Source organism: Lissotriton vulgaris, chromosome 9 (assembly GCF_964263255.1).
Source record: "Lissotriton vulgaris chromosome 9, aLisVul1.2, whole genome shotgun sequence".
NCBI lineage: Eukaryota > Metazoa > Chordata > Amphibia > Caudata > Salamandridae > Lissotriton > Lissotriton vulgaris.
The window spans coordinates 322,209,970-322,225,880 of NC_141697.1; the positions used below are offsets into that span (position 1 = coordinate 322,209,970).

Below are 15,911 nucleotides of genomic sequence, written 5' to 3' on the forward strand. Positions count from 1 at the left end.
TCGTCCGAAACTATGCGCTACACCGAAAGCATACTGACTATCGGTGTACACATTCACACGTTTACCTTTTGCTAATACACATGCTCTAGTAAGAGCGATCAGCTCTGCAGCTTGGGCAGAATTCTGATTCAATCTCGCAGTCTCAACAACAGTATTCAATGTCACCACAGCATAAGCAGTAGTCACATCACCATTCGGCAATTTAAAACATGACCCATCCACATACAGGATGCCATCCGGGTCTTCCAATGGGGTGTTTTTAAGGTCCACACGACCTTTTGCTTCCTCCTCTGTCCGCAAGTAACAGTCATGTTCTGTTACTGCATCTGACTCTGCACTAATTGGTAACAAAGTTGCCGGATTTAGGACATTACAACGTTTTATCTGAATGTGGCTTGCCAAGAGCGTCAATTCGTACCCAGATAACCTCGCACTCGTCAAGTGCTGAGTTTTCGTACGGTTCAAAAGAGTATCGACTGCATGCGGAACCATCACCGTAAGCATATTATCCATGACCAATCCTGCTGATTGTCGGATGGAGACCGCAGCTGCCGCAGTTGCTCTCAAACAACTCGGCAATGCTCTAGCTACTGGGTCTAAGGTCGAGGAAAAATATGCACATGGACGTTGCTTACCACCAAAAGGTTGCGTTAAGACGCTTAAAGCACAACCTTCCCTCTCGTGAACATATAACGTGAACGGTTTACTGTAATCAGGGGTACCTAACACAGGAGCCGAACACAATGAATCACGTAATTCAGAAAAACTTTTCTGACATTCTTCCGTCCATGGTAAAGGAGTCGAAACATCCTTGCACGTAAGAGCCACCAATGGTTTCGCTAGCAATGAAAAATTAGGAATCCACTGCCTGCAGTACGATGTGATACCTAGAAAGGCACGCACATCTCTTTGGGTTTGTGGCACAGCCATGCGCGCAATCGCTGCAATTCTCTCTGGGGTCAATCTCCTTCCCTCCTTTGACAATAAGTGACCTAGGTAGGTTACTTCTTGACAACAATATTGGAGTTTAGAAGGTGACACCTTGTGATTTAACTCACAGAGATGTTGCAGCAACGACACTGTAGCAATTTTGCAAATGTCCTGAGTATCAGCAGCCACCAATAAGTCGTCGACGTATTGGATTAAAGCCGCACCAACCGGCAACCTAAACGCATCTAGTTGACCCTTCAAAGCTTGACTGTAAATCGATGGACTTTCACAGTAGCCCTGAGGAGCGCGTTTGAACCGGAAGCTACGTCCACCAAGAGAGAAACCGAAAAGGTCCCTGCTCTCTTCGGCAATCGGGATGCTGAAAAACGCATTTTTCAAATCAATCACCGAAAACCATGAAGCTGTAGCTGGAATCAGAGTCAGTAGCGCCGTAATGTCAGGCACAACAGGGAATTGAGGAACCACAATTTTATTCACCTCCCGTAAATCGATAACAAAACGATAAACAGGCGGTTTGGTAGGATCAGTACGTTTAAGAATGGGCAGTACAGGACTATTGCACACGTTTCCCCGAGTTTCTTCAATGACATCTTTCTCGATCAAATCATAGATGATCGCTAACAAAGCTCGTTCACCATCAAGGGAGATACGATATTGGGGAATACGTGGCAATCGCACATTCGATTTCAACTGAACAACATAAGGGGAGATATCAAGTAGGCCCACGTCATTTGGACCCGTCGCCCACAAAGATGCAGGAAGAGAACTCAATTCCGGTGGAAGCTTATCGAGGGACAAGTACATGGGAGAGACTACCCTCTCTCCTAACGTAAGCTTTACACCCGCAGGAGAACAATACAAAGTCGCATACAAGCGTTTAAGCAAATCCAGACCCAAAAGATTTTCGCCACAACCAGTAGACAAAATCAATGGAGCTTCGAGCTCACGTGGCCCAATTTTAAGGGGCAAAGGGCGCGAAACTGGATTGCTAACGGGGGCGCCAGAGAATCCAACGGAAACATTTGTTAAGCCAGACAAAGGTGCGCCAGGGAGTTTCGAATGCATGATAGAACTTTTCGCTGCACCAGTGTCCAACAGAAAAGGCTCAACGACGCCCGATGTAGCAACTGCGACGTAAGGCCCTCTCTGATCAACCGGAACTGATACCACTCCCTCTCCTTGTCTTTGGCTGTCCTAGTAGTTACTATCGTCAGGTCCCTGATCGACGTAATAATCGTCTACATTGTACTGCGCAGATCGTCCTTGCGATGATCCACGTTGATCGAAACAGTTATTAGAATTTGATGAATGGTCAGAGCGATCATTCTGAGCACCACGACCTCTACCACGTGATGCGTGCTGTGCACCACCACGACCTCCTCTAGACGAATTACCACCACTACGGTCATTTAAAACAGGACAATTGAATTTAATGTGTCCCTCCTGTCTACAATAAGCACATTGATTGTACCCTAATGAAGATCTCTGAAAAGATGAATCATTACGCGGCTGCGATCGATTCGATTGCGACTGCGATCTATTCTGCTGAGGCGCATTCTGATTAGAACGCGGCGGATATGCTTGTTGTAACAACACTTTAGTTTTCAGCTCTTTCGTCTTTTTATCGGCACGGTCATTTTCCTCTTTTTCTCTATTTTCGTAATATTGTGCCGTAGCCAATATCTGAGCTGAGGTAGAAACGGCCCATGAACTTTCTGAATTTTTCAATTTATGGCTCAAGTCGGGCAATAAGTTCGATACGAATTTATCCACAAACAACCTCTGTCCACCCTCAGTACCCATATCCTGCCCACTATGATCGACGAATGTTTCCTCGAACCTCGTAAAGAAGTCTGAAACACTCTCATCTTTCTTCTGCTTACAGGCTGACAACTTGTCCCAATTTACCCTCATAGCTGGCATAAGCGTTTTCATTAATGTAATGATTCGCTGGGGAAGAAGTTCAATCAACTGATCGGGTTTAGTAGCAGCCACTTGTCCAGCGTCTGCCGCTGTAATGGCAGCCCAATCACCACCTAATTCATTCGCGTGATCTTGGTGACGAATCTTGGCCCATACCGGTTGCGGTACGACATTGCCAAACAACATGTCGATATCGGCCAGATTCATTATCGTAGCGTCTACGAGCTGCGATAATTCTTTGTAATACCCCGCAGGATTTTTGCGAGGATCAGGCAAAGTTTGTTTCACCTGAAGCACTTCCGATCGTTTCCAAGGGAGGTGTATCCACACTCTCTGGAAATGTGCTGGTATTGGAGCATTAGCATTAGTATTATCAGCGGGTACCCAAACTGGCGGAACTTCACGCATAGGATATTGGCCAGACCCATCTCGTTGTTCAATGTCCTCAACGAACAATGCATGAGGAATAGGAGCGGGACGAAGAGATAGCAACCGCTCAATAGCACGTCGGACATTAGTGTCGACTATCAGTCCAGTTGCGAACTGAAGCCGGAGTTCAGACAGGGCGGTCAGCACCTCGTCAGGCGCATTGGCCGCTATCTGATCATGTAAGAACTTGCACATTTCATCAAACACATATCTCTGAGTAGGTATGTTGAATTGATCAAACGTTTCGAGGACAACACGAGGTGGATTTCTAACAGGGTTTATCATCCAACCCATCGCCATATTGTATAGCGCAACACGTTCTCTATTACCAGGAAGCTGGCTACGTCTCTGTGGACCATCAGAACCTGCAGACCCAAAAACAGGTCCGAGCGACTGAAAGAAGTTTGTCGCAAGGGGAGAATCACGATTACGAGTAGAGGGAGAAGAGTAAGACACAGGACTAACAAGAGAAGGAGTAGAGACGTTAGCAGCAACAGGGGTTAACAACACAGGAGCAGTAGCGTGAGCAGTAGCGGGAACAGGAGTATGTGGAAGCGGAGGAGCAGTAGGAATAGAAATAGGCAAAGGAGCAGGAACAGTCGGAAGAGCAGGTGCAGGTTGAGGAACTGGTGGAGGAATAACAAGTGGAAGAACAGGTACGGCAGGGACCACAGGAGCTGCGGTACCCTGTACGTACGGAGGTGGCGACTTCATAAGATAGGACATTAAAGAATCCTCAACTGCCTCTTCCTTCTTATCCGACTCCGTAGGCAAAACAGGATAGCATTTGTCTATGGACATACGCTGTAATCTCTCAAACACTTCCTTATCCTTATCCTCCTTATCACGCTGAAACTGCTCAGCTTTCTTCACTATAGTAGCAACAGTATCTCGCTGACTACGTTTATTTTGTCTGATCTCTTTCTGTCGGGCTTCTTTGCGCCAGAACCGAAAGGCATCAAACATGGCCGGCCTTGATTTACGTTCGAACAACTTTATTTCCAAATTATCTAAGATCGACGCTTCGAAGCTACCGTGAGGTGGCCAACGAAGATCGCCGTCTTTCTTTGTATATTTGATCCAATAATCGTTAAAAGCAATCGGGCCTAGCCCATGTTTGCTATATAAGTCATATGTAGGAGTTCCAACCGGAGGTATCGGACACGAGTCCTCCAGCAGGGAATCCGCACCACAAGGTCTAAAGCAACTGAACAAAGTACTGCGACCAGGCATCTTGCACACTAGCCGAGTTTCACAAACTTCAAGGGTTACGGGATTTCGGGATTTACCAAGTCCCAGCAAAGAACTAAACCCTCGGTCTTTGGCGGCTGCAGTCGTCAAACAAATACAACAACAACAAAGTACGCTAGCAAAGTGTCACCGACAAAAACACTCACACAGCGTGTACAACAAAGACACCCGCTAAAGTGTCTACAACAAAAACACTCGCTAAAGTGTTTACAACAAAGACACTCGCTAAAGTGCCTACAACCAAGAACTCTGGGAGCGACCCACAAATACTTAACTCAAAGATCAATGGCGTCCTCAGGAAGGCCCGTCAATCGTCTCGCTATACCAAGGTCTACGCCAGGCGCCAAAACAGGTCTACAGTCAGGGCAGCAGTCCGTCGCAGCCGTTAGGAGGCGGGAATCTTCGCGGGAAAAGTCTTCGGGCCACTTATTTCGACAACAGGATCGATGAAGCGGGGTGCACCTTCCCTCGGAGATTTCACACGAAGTTCCTCACGATCGTCGGGCTTGGACCGGTACCACTGATGCAGCCCCACGTTGGGCGCCAACTGAAGGACTGGGTTCTTTGGACCCAGCGGTGCCAGGGCACAACACCTGAAACCTTCGTGGGTAACCTGCTCCGGCGTACAAGTCACAGAGACACGGGACACTTCCTTCGGCGTCAAAGAGTCAAGGTTTATTTACTGCAGGGAACACAGAAGTCACAGGAAGTACATCGAGTGTAGTTCGGGGAGACTGCTTCAAATTGTATTTGTGGATCGCTCCTTTTATACAGTTTTTACCCATAGGATAACATGATACACAATAGTTTACAACCTGGTTCCCACAAGTCGCTCTCAGAGGGGTCGCTTAGATCACTTTGAAACACACAAGATCCGGAACATAAGTGCGGAAACATTTGGCGGTTCCCAACTGTAAAAACCCATCTTCCCACCATTAGCAAATTCCAATCAGCAGTAAAGTAGATCGAAATAGGAACGAAGACAGGTGCAGAGGAAGACGGAGACAGTAGGGAGATCGGAAAGGGTGTAAAAGGGGAGTGTCGAGAAGCACGAGATACAGGCATCAAAGGGACGTGCCTAATGAGATGCACGACTGAGACAATAAGCCCGTGCGGCAAGATGAGCCTCGAGCGGCGCCATCTGCCTTACAGTAGCATCCCCCTCGTCATAAAGACACTTACAAAGAACATGCGTCTTCCGCCATATCTTGGGAGTCCCAGGGTCGCGAAGCGGACAGCGTCCGTTCGCTGGCTACTTGAGGGCAAGAGACAAAATGGATGCCGTATCTAAGATGGAACCCGTGGGTACAGATGACAAACCCACATAACAAACGAACGGTTTAAGTTAGCACAGCGAAACTGCGCACACTTACAAAACTCGTCATTTGCGGTTCATAGATACTAGACTCGACCATATTCGTGCGAGTTAAAAACACCAATTACAATTGTCACGGAACCTCATGTGTCAACAACTAGAATGTAATCAAAACCGTGATCTTTCTGGAGTTTTTCATCAATTTTAACAAGCTGCATAAATGCTCCACGAGTGCATCGTCCAGCACTGACAGCAAATTGCAGACCAAACATTGTGTTTAGCAAAGTTGACTTTCCAGAACTCTGTACACCAAGCACAGAGAGCACAATCAACCTTTTATCACCACCTATGTTCTTAATTAATTCATCTAAAACTGCTCCAACCCATTTTACTGGAACATATGAAGCATCTCCATCCATCAACTCAACTGGGAACCCATTAGCCATCAAATCTGCTGCTATCTGGGGAAGCATACTCACACCAGCATCTAATGCCTCATAGATTTGTCCCAATTCCCTCAATAAGTGCTCAAGGCCAAACATAGATGCATTGATCTTTTTGGATAGTATTTCTAAACAGTTGTCCACTTCATTGTTCAGATCTTTGTCTTGTTTTATTTTTGTCTCTTTTTGTGACTTTAGTTCTAAGTATTGTTGACGAAGGTTTGTAAGTTGTTCACAGAATAAGTCATCTATTAATACTTTGAGCCAATGAAGAAAAAACCTTTTAGTTTTACCAGAACTGGTTTGCAATGTACGTATTAGTGATTCCATTAAGCTATTGATGGGTTGTGCTTTTTGCAACTGAATCATCCGAATAGCTTTTTTTTCTGATTCAATGTCACTTCTGTGCTGTTCTATGCTTCTGTTGCCTTTATTCTTCAAGCGGGTTAGTTCTTTGTCTTTTTCACACCACTTGAGCCAAAGGCTTCCTTGAAGAGGAAGGAACTTTTCTTTCACATCTGTTACAGGTGTATCGCCTATGTGAGACATCAAAGTCCTGGCTAGAGCCTTGCCTTCTCTACATTCCTTCCTGTCTTCATCAACATGGAATCCATGCTTCTGTGCAACACTTGCACAGTCTTCTAATTTGCAAGTGTGAGTAAAACTTGCTAACAGCTTAATAATTAATGTTTTCAGTTCATCAATTAATTCTGCTTCATTTCTGTTCTTCAGAGCAACCATAACTTTGTTTCCAGAAACCACAGGATCACTATTCTCTAAGTCATTGCATAGACAAATCGAAGGTTTTGGGGAAGTTAGAAGGTTATTCAAGAATTGGCTCTCTGCTGCTTCCTTGTCAGAGCAGGACATGAAAACAACATTGACAGAAGAAATATCCTCTAAAAAGGCAGCCTGTTTCATGTGGGTGATAGCATCCCCATGGAGATTAGTAAATGCTATGCACTGGTCAAATCGGTCATCCTTGTTCCCACTTGGGCAATGCCAGAATATTTCTGCAACGCCCGCCATAAGGACCGAGTCCTTGCTACCGCCAAGGCAATTGCGATGGAAAAATATGTTACGATTGTGCTTATTAAGCAAAGAGTTCATCAGCTGAGATTTAGAATGTGCAGACTTACCAATTCTAAAGAAAGACACTATAGGAGTGGGTACACCAGAAATTGATTTTTCAATGTATGTGTTCTCTTTTGCCTGTCCCCTTTTTTTAGTTTGCTGCCAATTCTTGCTAACTTGCCTAAATGACCAGAGAGGAAATTCTATTTCTGAAGTGCACGGATTTGGTACCAGTAAAGGTAAAGCAAATTGGCACACAGAAAGCTTTGTGGAAATCCACTGCCTCATAAAATCATCAGCACAGTGATATATAGCCATCTGCACATCCATGGGATGCACCAGTGCTCGGTTTGCAATAGCCTTTTTATGGGTTTTCCCAGGGACACCAAATATCTTGCCCATTATATTCAGTGGTTCACCAGAAGGATGTATTTCTTCAGAAATCTTAGCATAACCCTGACCTGCAAGATCTTCAGACTTGCAAGTCAAATCCCTTGCGCGGTAGTCCATTATCATAAGCTTCTGTAAAAAATAAAAGGGAAGTTCATTATTGGTGCTAGGCTGACTTTCAGTTATCTGGAGGGTGAAGTGGTCTATAACATGCACATGCTCTGGGGTCATTTTCTGTGGATAGTAGTTTTCAAGTCCAAGATGCTCTATCAAATCGGAAAGGTCTTTGTTTGGGACAGCAGCACATGTTCCATCAGCATTGTGGTAATGGTCTGCTGTTTCTGAAACTGACATATCTACCTGGTTGGCTCTCAATGATATTTCATTTAATTCTCTTATCAAGCTTTCTTTGTGAACCATACCACTTTTACTGTTCCAAAGTCCTAGCTTGATGTTAATTAAGTCTTCCTCTAGTGATTTAAAGTCATTGCATTCAGTATATTTTTCAACCACATCAGACACTTCCTTTGACAAAATCTCTTTCATATGGCCCATCATGAAATCAAAGCGTTCTTTTTTCTGTCTTACAGACACCTCCTTGCACTCAATTGCCAATGTTAAGCTCGTCAACAACAGAAAAGCTTGCGCTCTGGAAGCACTCTCTTCCTTCAGACATACATACATGTTGTGTGCATCTTGCATGTTGTTGATCATAAAGTCGATTTCAGAGCCCCCCAAAAGGTACCGAAAATAACCAGATTCCACGGAGTACCCCAAAGGAACTACATATGAAACTAATAAGAACTCAATGTCAGGTTGTACTGTGGCCCTCAGCACTTTGAATATAGAATATAAAGCTGAGCTGATGTTAAAGGTGGCCTTTATCTGAGCATCATGCACTGCTTCAATGTGGGAATTGAAGCTTAATTTAGCTTCCTCTATGGAGTTTTTCTCTTGTTCTAGTACACCAATAAATTCATAGAAATTTGTAATGCTCATTTGCTTTTGTTCTTCCTCGGGCTGATAAATCCATTTAATTATGGGAGAATATATGAGGGCGTTCTCACTGGAATAGACATCAGAATTTAAAAGGCAGCGCATTTGAGTTTTGATGTATTCACTTTCATTTCTCTGTGCATTTTCATATGATTTCATTACTTTTGCCAGGAAATCTGGAAGAGCTTTGTTGGAGAGGCACACACGAATCCAAATACTGTAGTTGTTGTCTCTTTCAGTCAGTTTTTGCTTGAACCAGATTAGCTTCTTCAACTGCTCTTCGGCATGGGTGACCTCCCAAGATTCAAGGTCTCGTAAGAATGCTTGTGCTTCTTCCGCTGCACTAATAATCCCTTCTCCAAAGAGTAAATGCACATCTTGTTTTGTTATAGCTTTGTAGGCTTCCATTAGACACGTTCCTAGTTGATAAACATCTTTAAAATCATTTCTGTGAGACTGAAGGATTATATCCCAAACTGGTACCAAATTAAATCCTGTATCAATTACAGACCAAGTTTTATTACTTGCCATCAGTCCTGACTTCCATTGTACTAGGGAATCTGCTTCCACTGGACCCCCTGTCTTGGTGACAGACAGTTGAATGTTTTTCTCAATAGATTCTGTACTTTTTCCGTGGGAAGAAGCATCAGAGTGAGAACTAGACACACTCACACCACCTCCTGCACTTAGGCCAAAACCACAATAGCTTGCTCCCACATAAATATTAAGTGTCTGGGTTGCTATTTTTTTCACCTCTTCTATATCTTCCATTTTGAATCCCTCAGAAGAAGCTTTCCACCAATATACCCCTCCAAGATGGAAAGGGCCAGTATCAACATGAGAGCCAAACTTGGTGAAAAACTTACCAAATCTAGTATTCAACATCTTAACTTTGTCTTGTTCTGTGGTAAGACCTAGTAGTTTTTCGATTTCTTTGAGCTCGCATAGAGCTGCAGTGGAAAGTCTGATTTGATGGTTTTGAAAGAAACACGAGGCAAGCGGAATATAGTTGTACTTTGTGGTACAAATAAAAGTATTCTCAGCATGTGACTTTTTATTTTGTTCCATCTCTGAGCTTTTGCTATATTCATTGCTGCATTCAAAATAAAAACCCATACAGTCTACTTTGGCCTTGCAGCTAACAGTAAATCCTCGACTCTCCATAACTTTAGTGAATATCCTTTCTGATGAGTAAGAGGAAAACTCCTTTTTCTGATACACAGGCCCCTGTTCTGGACCAAAGAGGCTGAAATTCTCAGGAATGCTAATGAGATGATCCCGCTTCTTTAAAATGTCCTCTAGTTTATTGGTCTTGTATATTCCTTGCAGGATCCGTCCTCCTGATGCCCATTTTAACACCTCCTTATCATCTATATTTTCACGAGCTGACAATGAGCATTCTGTGAGCTGTATCTCCTTGTGCAGACTTTCTATAATCTCAATCAAAGAATTGCCTGAAGTTGGCCAAGAATTTTCAGGAATGCTCATAGCCTTGCTCAGGTTCTCCAACTTCTTTTTAATGTCCTCATCATCTTGACTTTTTCCAAGAGTCTGCATTTCTTTCATCTCCTTCAGTGTCAACTTTGCCTGTTCTTGATTCTTTCTCATCAGTTCCAAGCGCTCATCTTGCAGTTTCTTCAAAGTTACTTTGCTGTCTGGTATTTTGAGTATATTTCTGAAGGCCCGTTGTTGCCATGGTTGCTTTATATGAGGTTCTAACTTCAGATAGTCTTCATGGCTCAGGTGTTTCATGGCCTGTGCATTGGTCACCCCAAGAATTTCCTTTAGCTTCGGGAGCCAGAACTTTGCATCAAGTCCCTCTTCATTGAGAATCTTCTCAAGTTGATGTCTTCCAGAGTCTTCCAGAACCTGCTTGCCAGTGTGATCAATATCATCAGACATTATTTCTGAAATAAAAAAAACATGTTTTTAGAAGCAATTCTTTTATAGTTTAACAGCCTGTCAGAGTTAGGTAAGCATTAATGACAGACAGCAAACAAACAACATAAACAAGTGAGTGAAGAAATTTGGCAGGAATGAAGAAACAGTTTTGCAGGTCCATGACTGGTTTTAACAAACATAATGATATGCTTTTTATCTTGGTGTCTGCTTAGTGTAGGAATAACCTTTCGGGGCAGTCTGGCACTGCCAGTTGGGCCAGCTTGAAAGGGGCAGTGTGTGGGACATATATTTGGTCCAGTGCGCCGTGATGGGATCAAAAACAGCCCAAACACTGGCCCTTCTGGCAGTGCCAGAGTGCCCGAAAAGTCAGTCCAACACTAGTGTTGCCCTAGAAGTATTTGGAACAAGTAAGCCGTTTCAGACAAATCAGCCTGCTGCAGAGGTCTTAACTGTATGTGGAACACTAAATCCCGATCCCTGTACACCTTCAAATTACCCTTATCTAAGGATGCTTTATGGAAAGCATTAGTGGACAAACTGAATGCAATAGCACCAACACTTTGATTTGTAGTTGAATGCAAGAAAAGATTAACTGACAAGGAAACCGAAGGCTGCAATGAGGACAGGAGGAGGACTGGAAATCCATGAGGGCTTGACTTCAATGGAGAAGCAGGTAGTAGCAATCACTGGACCTGAAATGTTAGCCGTAGATGATGGCACAGATATTGATGATCCTGAAACCTTACCAATAACACAATGTAAAATGTAGAACTAATTTTATTTTTAAGTCAGAGTTTCATACTTACAAGCAAAGGCACTTGGAGGTACAGGCCCTCACCATATTGTAAAATGCTTTTAATGCAAACTTTCCAAAGTACATTGGACGTGTTTGTATTTTTGTACTTTGTCAAATGTTTGTCATAAGTTGGCTATGAATTTACTATACTATCTTGTCATACCAAGCAAAAATTCATTTTCTCTGTGATGCTCATATTATTGCAAGTATATGTTTGCGAGTTTATTTTCGGTGAATACCAAGATATGTTTGCTCATAACAAAGTAATTCACAATTTCATTACTCTACAAATGATCTAAATTGTCAATCTAGCTTCAAAAGATTTAGATGCATTTCAATGTGCATGTACCATCTCCAACATTGTTCATATTTAAATATGTTTTCTAATCTCTTCTTTATCAGGAAAGTTGTTTTTAGTTGAGTTGTGAGCACATCTCAAAAGATATAAATTCCAAAATGTATAGCTTTTGTTTTTTTAATATGTGTCTTTGAAGTACACTTGAGGAAACAGTATGCAAAAGAAACTTCAAAGTATGTTTCTTTTGTTTCTTAAGACGGATTTGACACATTATTTAAATATATTGCTGCTCCGTTACGCATTCAAAATAAAAATATTTTCTGTCGCTTATGTTTAATAATACTAACATGTATAACACATGCCCCTAGTAATAATACATATTAAAAATCTTATCATCTAAGTGTATTCTATCCTATATTTTGTATATACCTTAACAATACAACCACAGCAGCTCTACTGTGCATATCTTATTTTGCAGCAGGTTCAGTCTGTAGTTTCACAGTGTTTCTGAGATCGTATTGATGTGTTGAATTTAGTATTGTTTCTCCTAACGCCCATTCTTTTTAATAGTGAGAAATTGTCAGGCTATGAAGACATTTCTAACACAATATTTTAAACAATGCATTTTCCACATTTCTACAGCTATGTGGAAGTAAATAATAATTGTGTTCCTTGTGCTCCCTTGACTGACCAATGTAAACAATGTAGACATTCATTTTTGGCTCCAGGGGATTGACGATTCTGGATCTGGCAATGCTGAAACCATGAAGAAGAGAAAACAGCATTCTTCTTCCGTTAACAGTGATTTGGCTAACCAGCTAAAGAACAGCATTTCCTCCATCCAAAAATTCTGCCATGGACACGAGCACAAGGTGGACTCCTTCATCTCAATTATGAGTATCCTCAACAGCAACATTTTTGCTGATTTACAACCAAAGCAGACCCTTGCTATGGATTTCACTGTAGCCTTCAGTGCACTCATTGATGTTTTAGCTACCAATATGCCTACATTTTGCTCAGATGCTTCAGTATTAGTCACACAACTTCCTATGCCCTTTCCTCAAGCACAACATGAGGAGCAGCATGCTTACTCATCAAAGGGAGAAGATAAATAAATCACTATTGTGCGTTGGAAGGTAGCTAAATAAGCAGTGAGTTCTTCTTGATCAGTTGCTTCCATTGGCCTGTTATTGTCATCAAGACATCTTTTTTTATTCCACCTGCAGTCATAAGTTGGTGTTTTGGAGTATATTCTCTCCAGATATTGCTCCCATAAAACTACCTCCTTAGATAGGGGTAATTCTTTGTTATGAGCCTGATTAGAACAACTTTAATTTATATTTATGACATTTTTTCCGAATAATTTAATTTATGTATTTGCAAAAAGATATTTGCACAAATATCTAACAGTAGCACACAAACGTTTGCTGTTTCATCATTTTGTCCGTAAGTTCTGTCATTTTGTTAAATGTTGTTAGTTAAAATTATTGGTCCAAAATGTGACCTTTTGTTTTCTTTAACACACATATAACTTCAATTATCACCACATTGGAAGGACATGTCAATTGATGTAAGCTCCTGATAAACTTCGCCTGATATTTTTTGTCATTTTCTTAATCTAGCTAAGTGCAAAGAATACTCTAAAATGTACACTTACACTCATCATCTTATCTCCACACACATTAGCACTTTGTACTGCCTAATGCCAACACAGTCACCCATGCCGCATAGCGTAAGGATGTTTTTGTTATTTTTGGTGCAGAAGGAGCTCCCTTCCTGATCCAAAAGTATCCTATGAGGCAATGTAATCTATGCAGTGTGCTACAGAATGCATCTTATATGTGAAGATTAGATATATATACACACACACAGCCGTCCGTAATGTTCCTTCCACAAAGGACCAGGCGCAGGCCCAAGAATCTTCAAAAGTTTAATTGCACTTTAGTCAGCCATTACAAGTTTCGGTCACCGTGTGACCGTGTTCAAATGCATGCCACACTATTAACTGGCATCACATATAGTATCCACAAGGCAGACTCTATCTCTAAGTCTGTTTTCCTTATTTTTCAAAACACCCAAATGAAAATTACTCAACATTTAATAATACCACAAATATATTTTTACACTCCTCTGTGATACTAGTATGAAGCAGGCTGAGCCCAACTCACACAAATTTCAAAAATCAATTATCAAAGCAGGAATACTTGGTATAGCGGCATGTGTTCGACTTCATTTTAGGCAATTGCAAATTCATGTATTTTAATATTGCACATATATAGCTCACACTCCACATTATTGCATAAATGAATTAATATACATTAAACAACCAATCATATGAATTACCAATCATTCAATCAATCAAGCATTTGTATAGCGCGCTACTCACTCGGAGGGTCTCAAGGCGCTTGGGGAGGGGGGGAGGTCCGCTACTGCTCGAACAGCCAGGTCTTGAGTTGCTTCCTGAAGGAGAGGTGGTCTTGGGTCAGGCGGAGGTGGATGGGGAGGGAGTTCCACGTCTTGGCCGCCAGGTAGGAGAAGGATCTTCCTCCGTTGTGGCTCTTCGGATGCGGGGGACGGCGGCGAGTGCGTGGCTGGTTGATCGTAGCTGGCGGGTTGGAGTGTAGAAGGTCAGGCGGTCATTGAGGTATCTGGGGCCTTGGTTGTGGAGAGCTTTGTGTGCGTGGGTGAGGAGTCGGAACGTGATTCTCTTGCTGATGGGGAGCCAGTGCAGTTCTCTCAGGTGTTCGGAGATGTGGCTGTGTTGGGGGATGTCCAGGATGAGTCGTGCTGAGGCGTTCTGAATGCGCTGGAGTCTTTTCTGGAGTTTGGCTGTGGTTCTGGCGTAGAGGGCGTTGCCGTAGTCCAGTCGGCTGGTGACGGGCGCCTGGGTGACCGTCTTCCTGGTTTCGGTGGGGATCCACCGGAAGATCTTCCGTAGCATGCGTAGGATGTTGAAGCATGACGCGGAGACGGCGTTGACTTGTCTGGTCATCAAGATGGAGGAGTCCAGGATGAAGCCCAAGTTGCGTGCGTGGTCCGTTGGCTTGGGTGCGCTGCCCAGGGCAGGAGGCCACCAGGAGTCGTCCCAGGCGGCGGGTGATGAACCCAGGATGAGGACTTCCGTCTTATCTGAGTTCAGTTTCAGGCGGCTGTTCATCATCCATTCTGCTACGTCTTTCATCCCTTCGTGTAGGTTGGTTCTGGCGGTTGCGGGGTCGTTGGTGAGGGAGAGGATCAGCTGAGTGTCGTCGGCGTAGGAGATGATGTTGAGGTTATGTTGGCGTGCGATGGCCGCGAGGGGGCTCATGTAGATGTTGAAAAGAGTGGGGCTGAGCGATGATCCTTGTAGTATGCCGCAGATGACTTCGGTGGATTCTGATCTGAATGGGGGGAGGCGTACTCTCTGGGTTCTTCCAGCGAGGAAGGAGATGATCCACTTCAGTGCCTTCTCCTGGATTCCGATGTTGCTGAGGCGCTGTACTAGGGTGCGGTGGCAGACCATGTCGAACGCCGCGGAGAGGTCCAGGAGGATGAGAGCCGCTGTTTCCCTGTTGTCGAGCAGGGCTCGGATGTCGTCGGTGGCTGCGATGAGGGCGGTCTCGGTGCTGTGGTTGGCTCTGAAGCCGGACTGCGAGTGGTCGAGGGATCCATTCGTCTCGAGGAAGGCGGCCAGCTGTTTGTTGACGGTCTTTTCGATGACTTTGGCTGGAAAAGGAAGGAGCGAGATGGGGCGGTAGTTTTTGAGGTCGGTGGGGTCCGCTGATGGTTTCTTCAGCAGTGCACTGAGTTCGGCGTGCTTCCAGCTTTCTGGGAAGGTGGCGGTGTTGAAGGAGGCATTGATGATGTCCCGGAGATGGGGTGCGATGATGGAGTCGGCCTTGTTGAAGACGTGGTGAGGGCAGGGGTCGGTAGGTGATCCGGAGTGGATGGAGTTCATTGTGCGGAGGGTGTCTTCGGTGTTGATCGGGGTCCAGGCGCGGAGGGTGGTGGTGGGGGGCGTTGGTCCGGTCATAGGGTGCGTTGGCTGTGTGCTGAAACTGTTGTGTATATCTGCAATTTTGCTGTGGAAGAACGAGGCGAGCGAGTTGCAGAGGTCTTGCGATGGGTTGATGTTGTTGTTTCCGGCGCTAGGGTTCGAGAGCT

At 43.9% G+C, this 15,911-nt stretch overlaps 1 protein-coding gene across 1 annotated transcript in view; it reads right to left on the reverse strand.

Annotated features, from left to right (window-relative positions):
* Positions 1 to 15,911, reverse strand: part of LOC147690056 (interferon-induced very large GTPase 1-like) — a 160,589-nt gene that overhangs the window by 8,634 nt on the left and 136,044 nt on the right. The window contains exon 4 of the mRNA XM_086937616.1: positions 6,012 to 10,679. Within this exon, the coding sequence (XP_086793742.1) occupies positions 6,013 to 10,674 (4,662 nt within the window). The 5' untranslated portion in view covers positions 10,675 to 10,679 and the 3' untranslated portion in view covers position 6,012. The remainder of the gene's footprint in view (positions 1 to 6,011; positions 10,680 to 15,911) is intronic.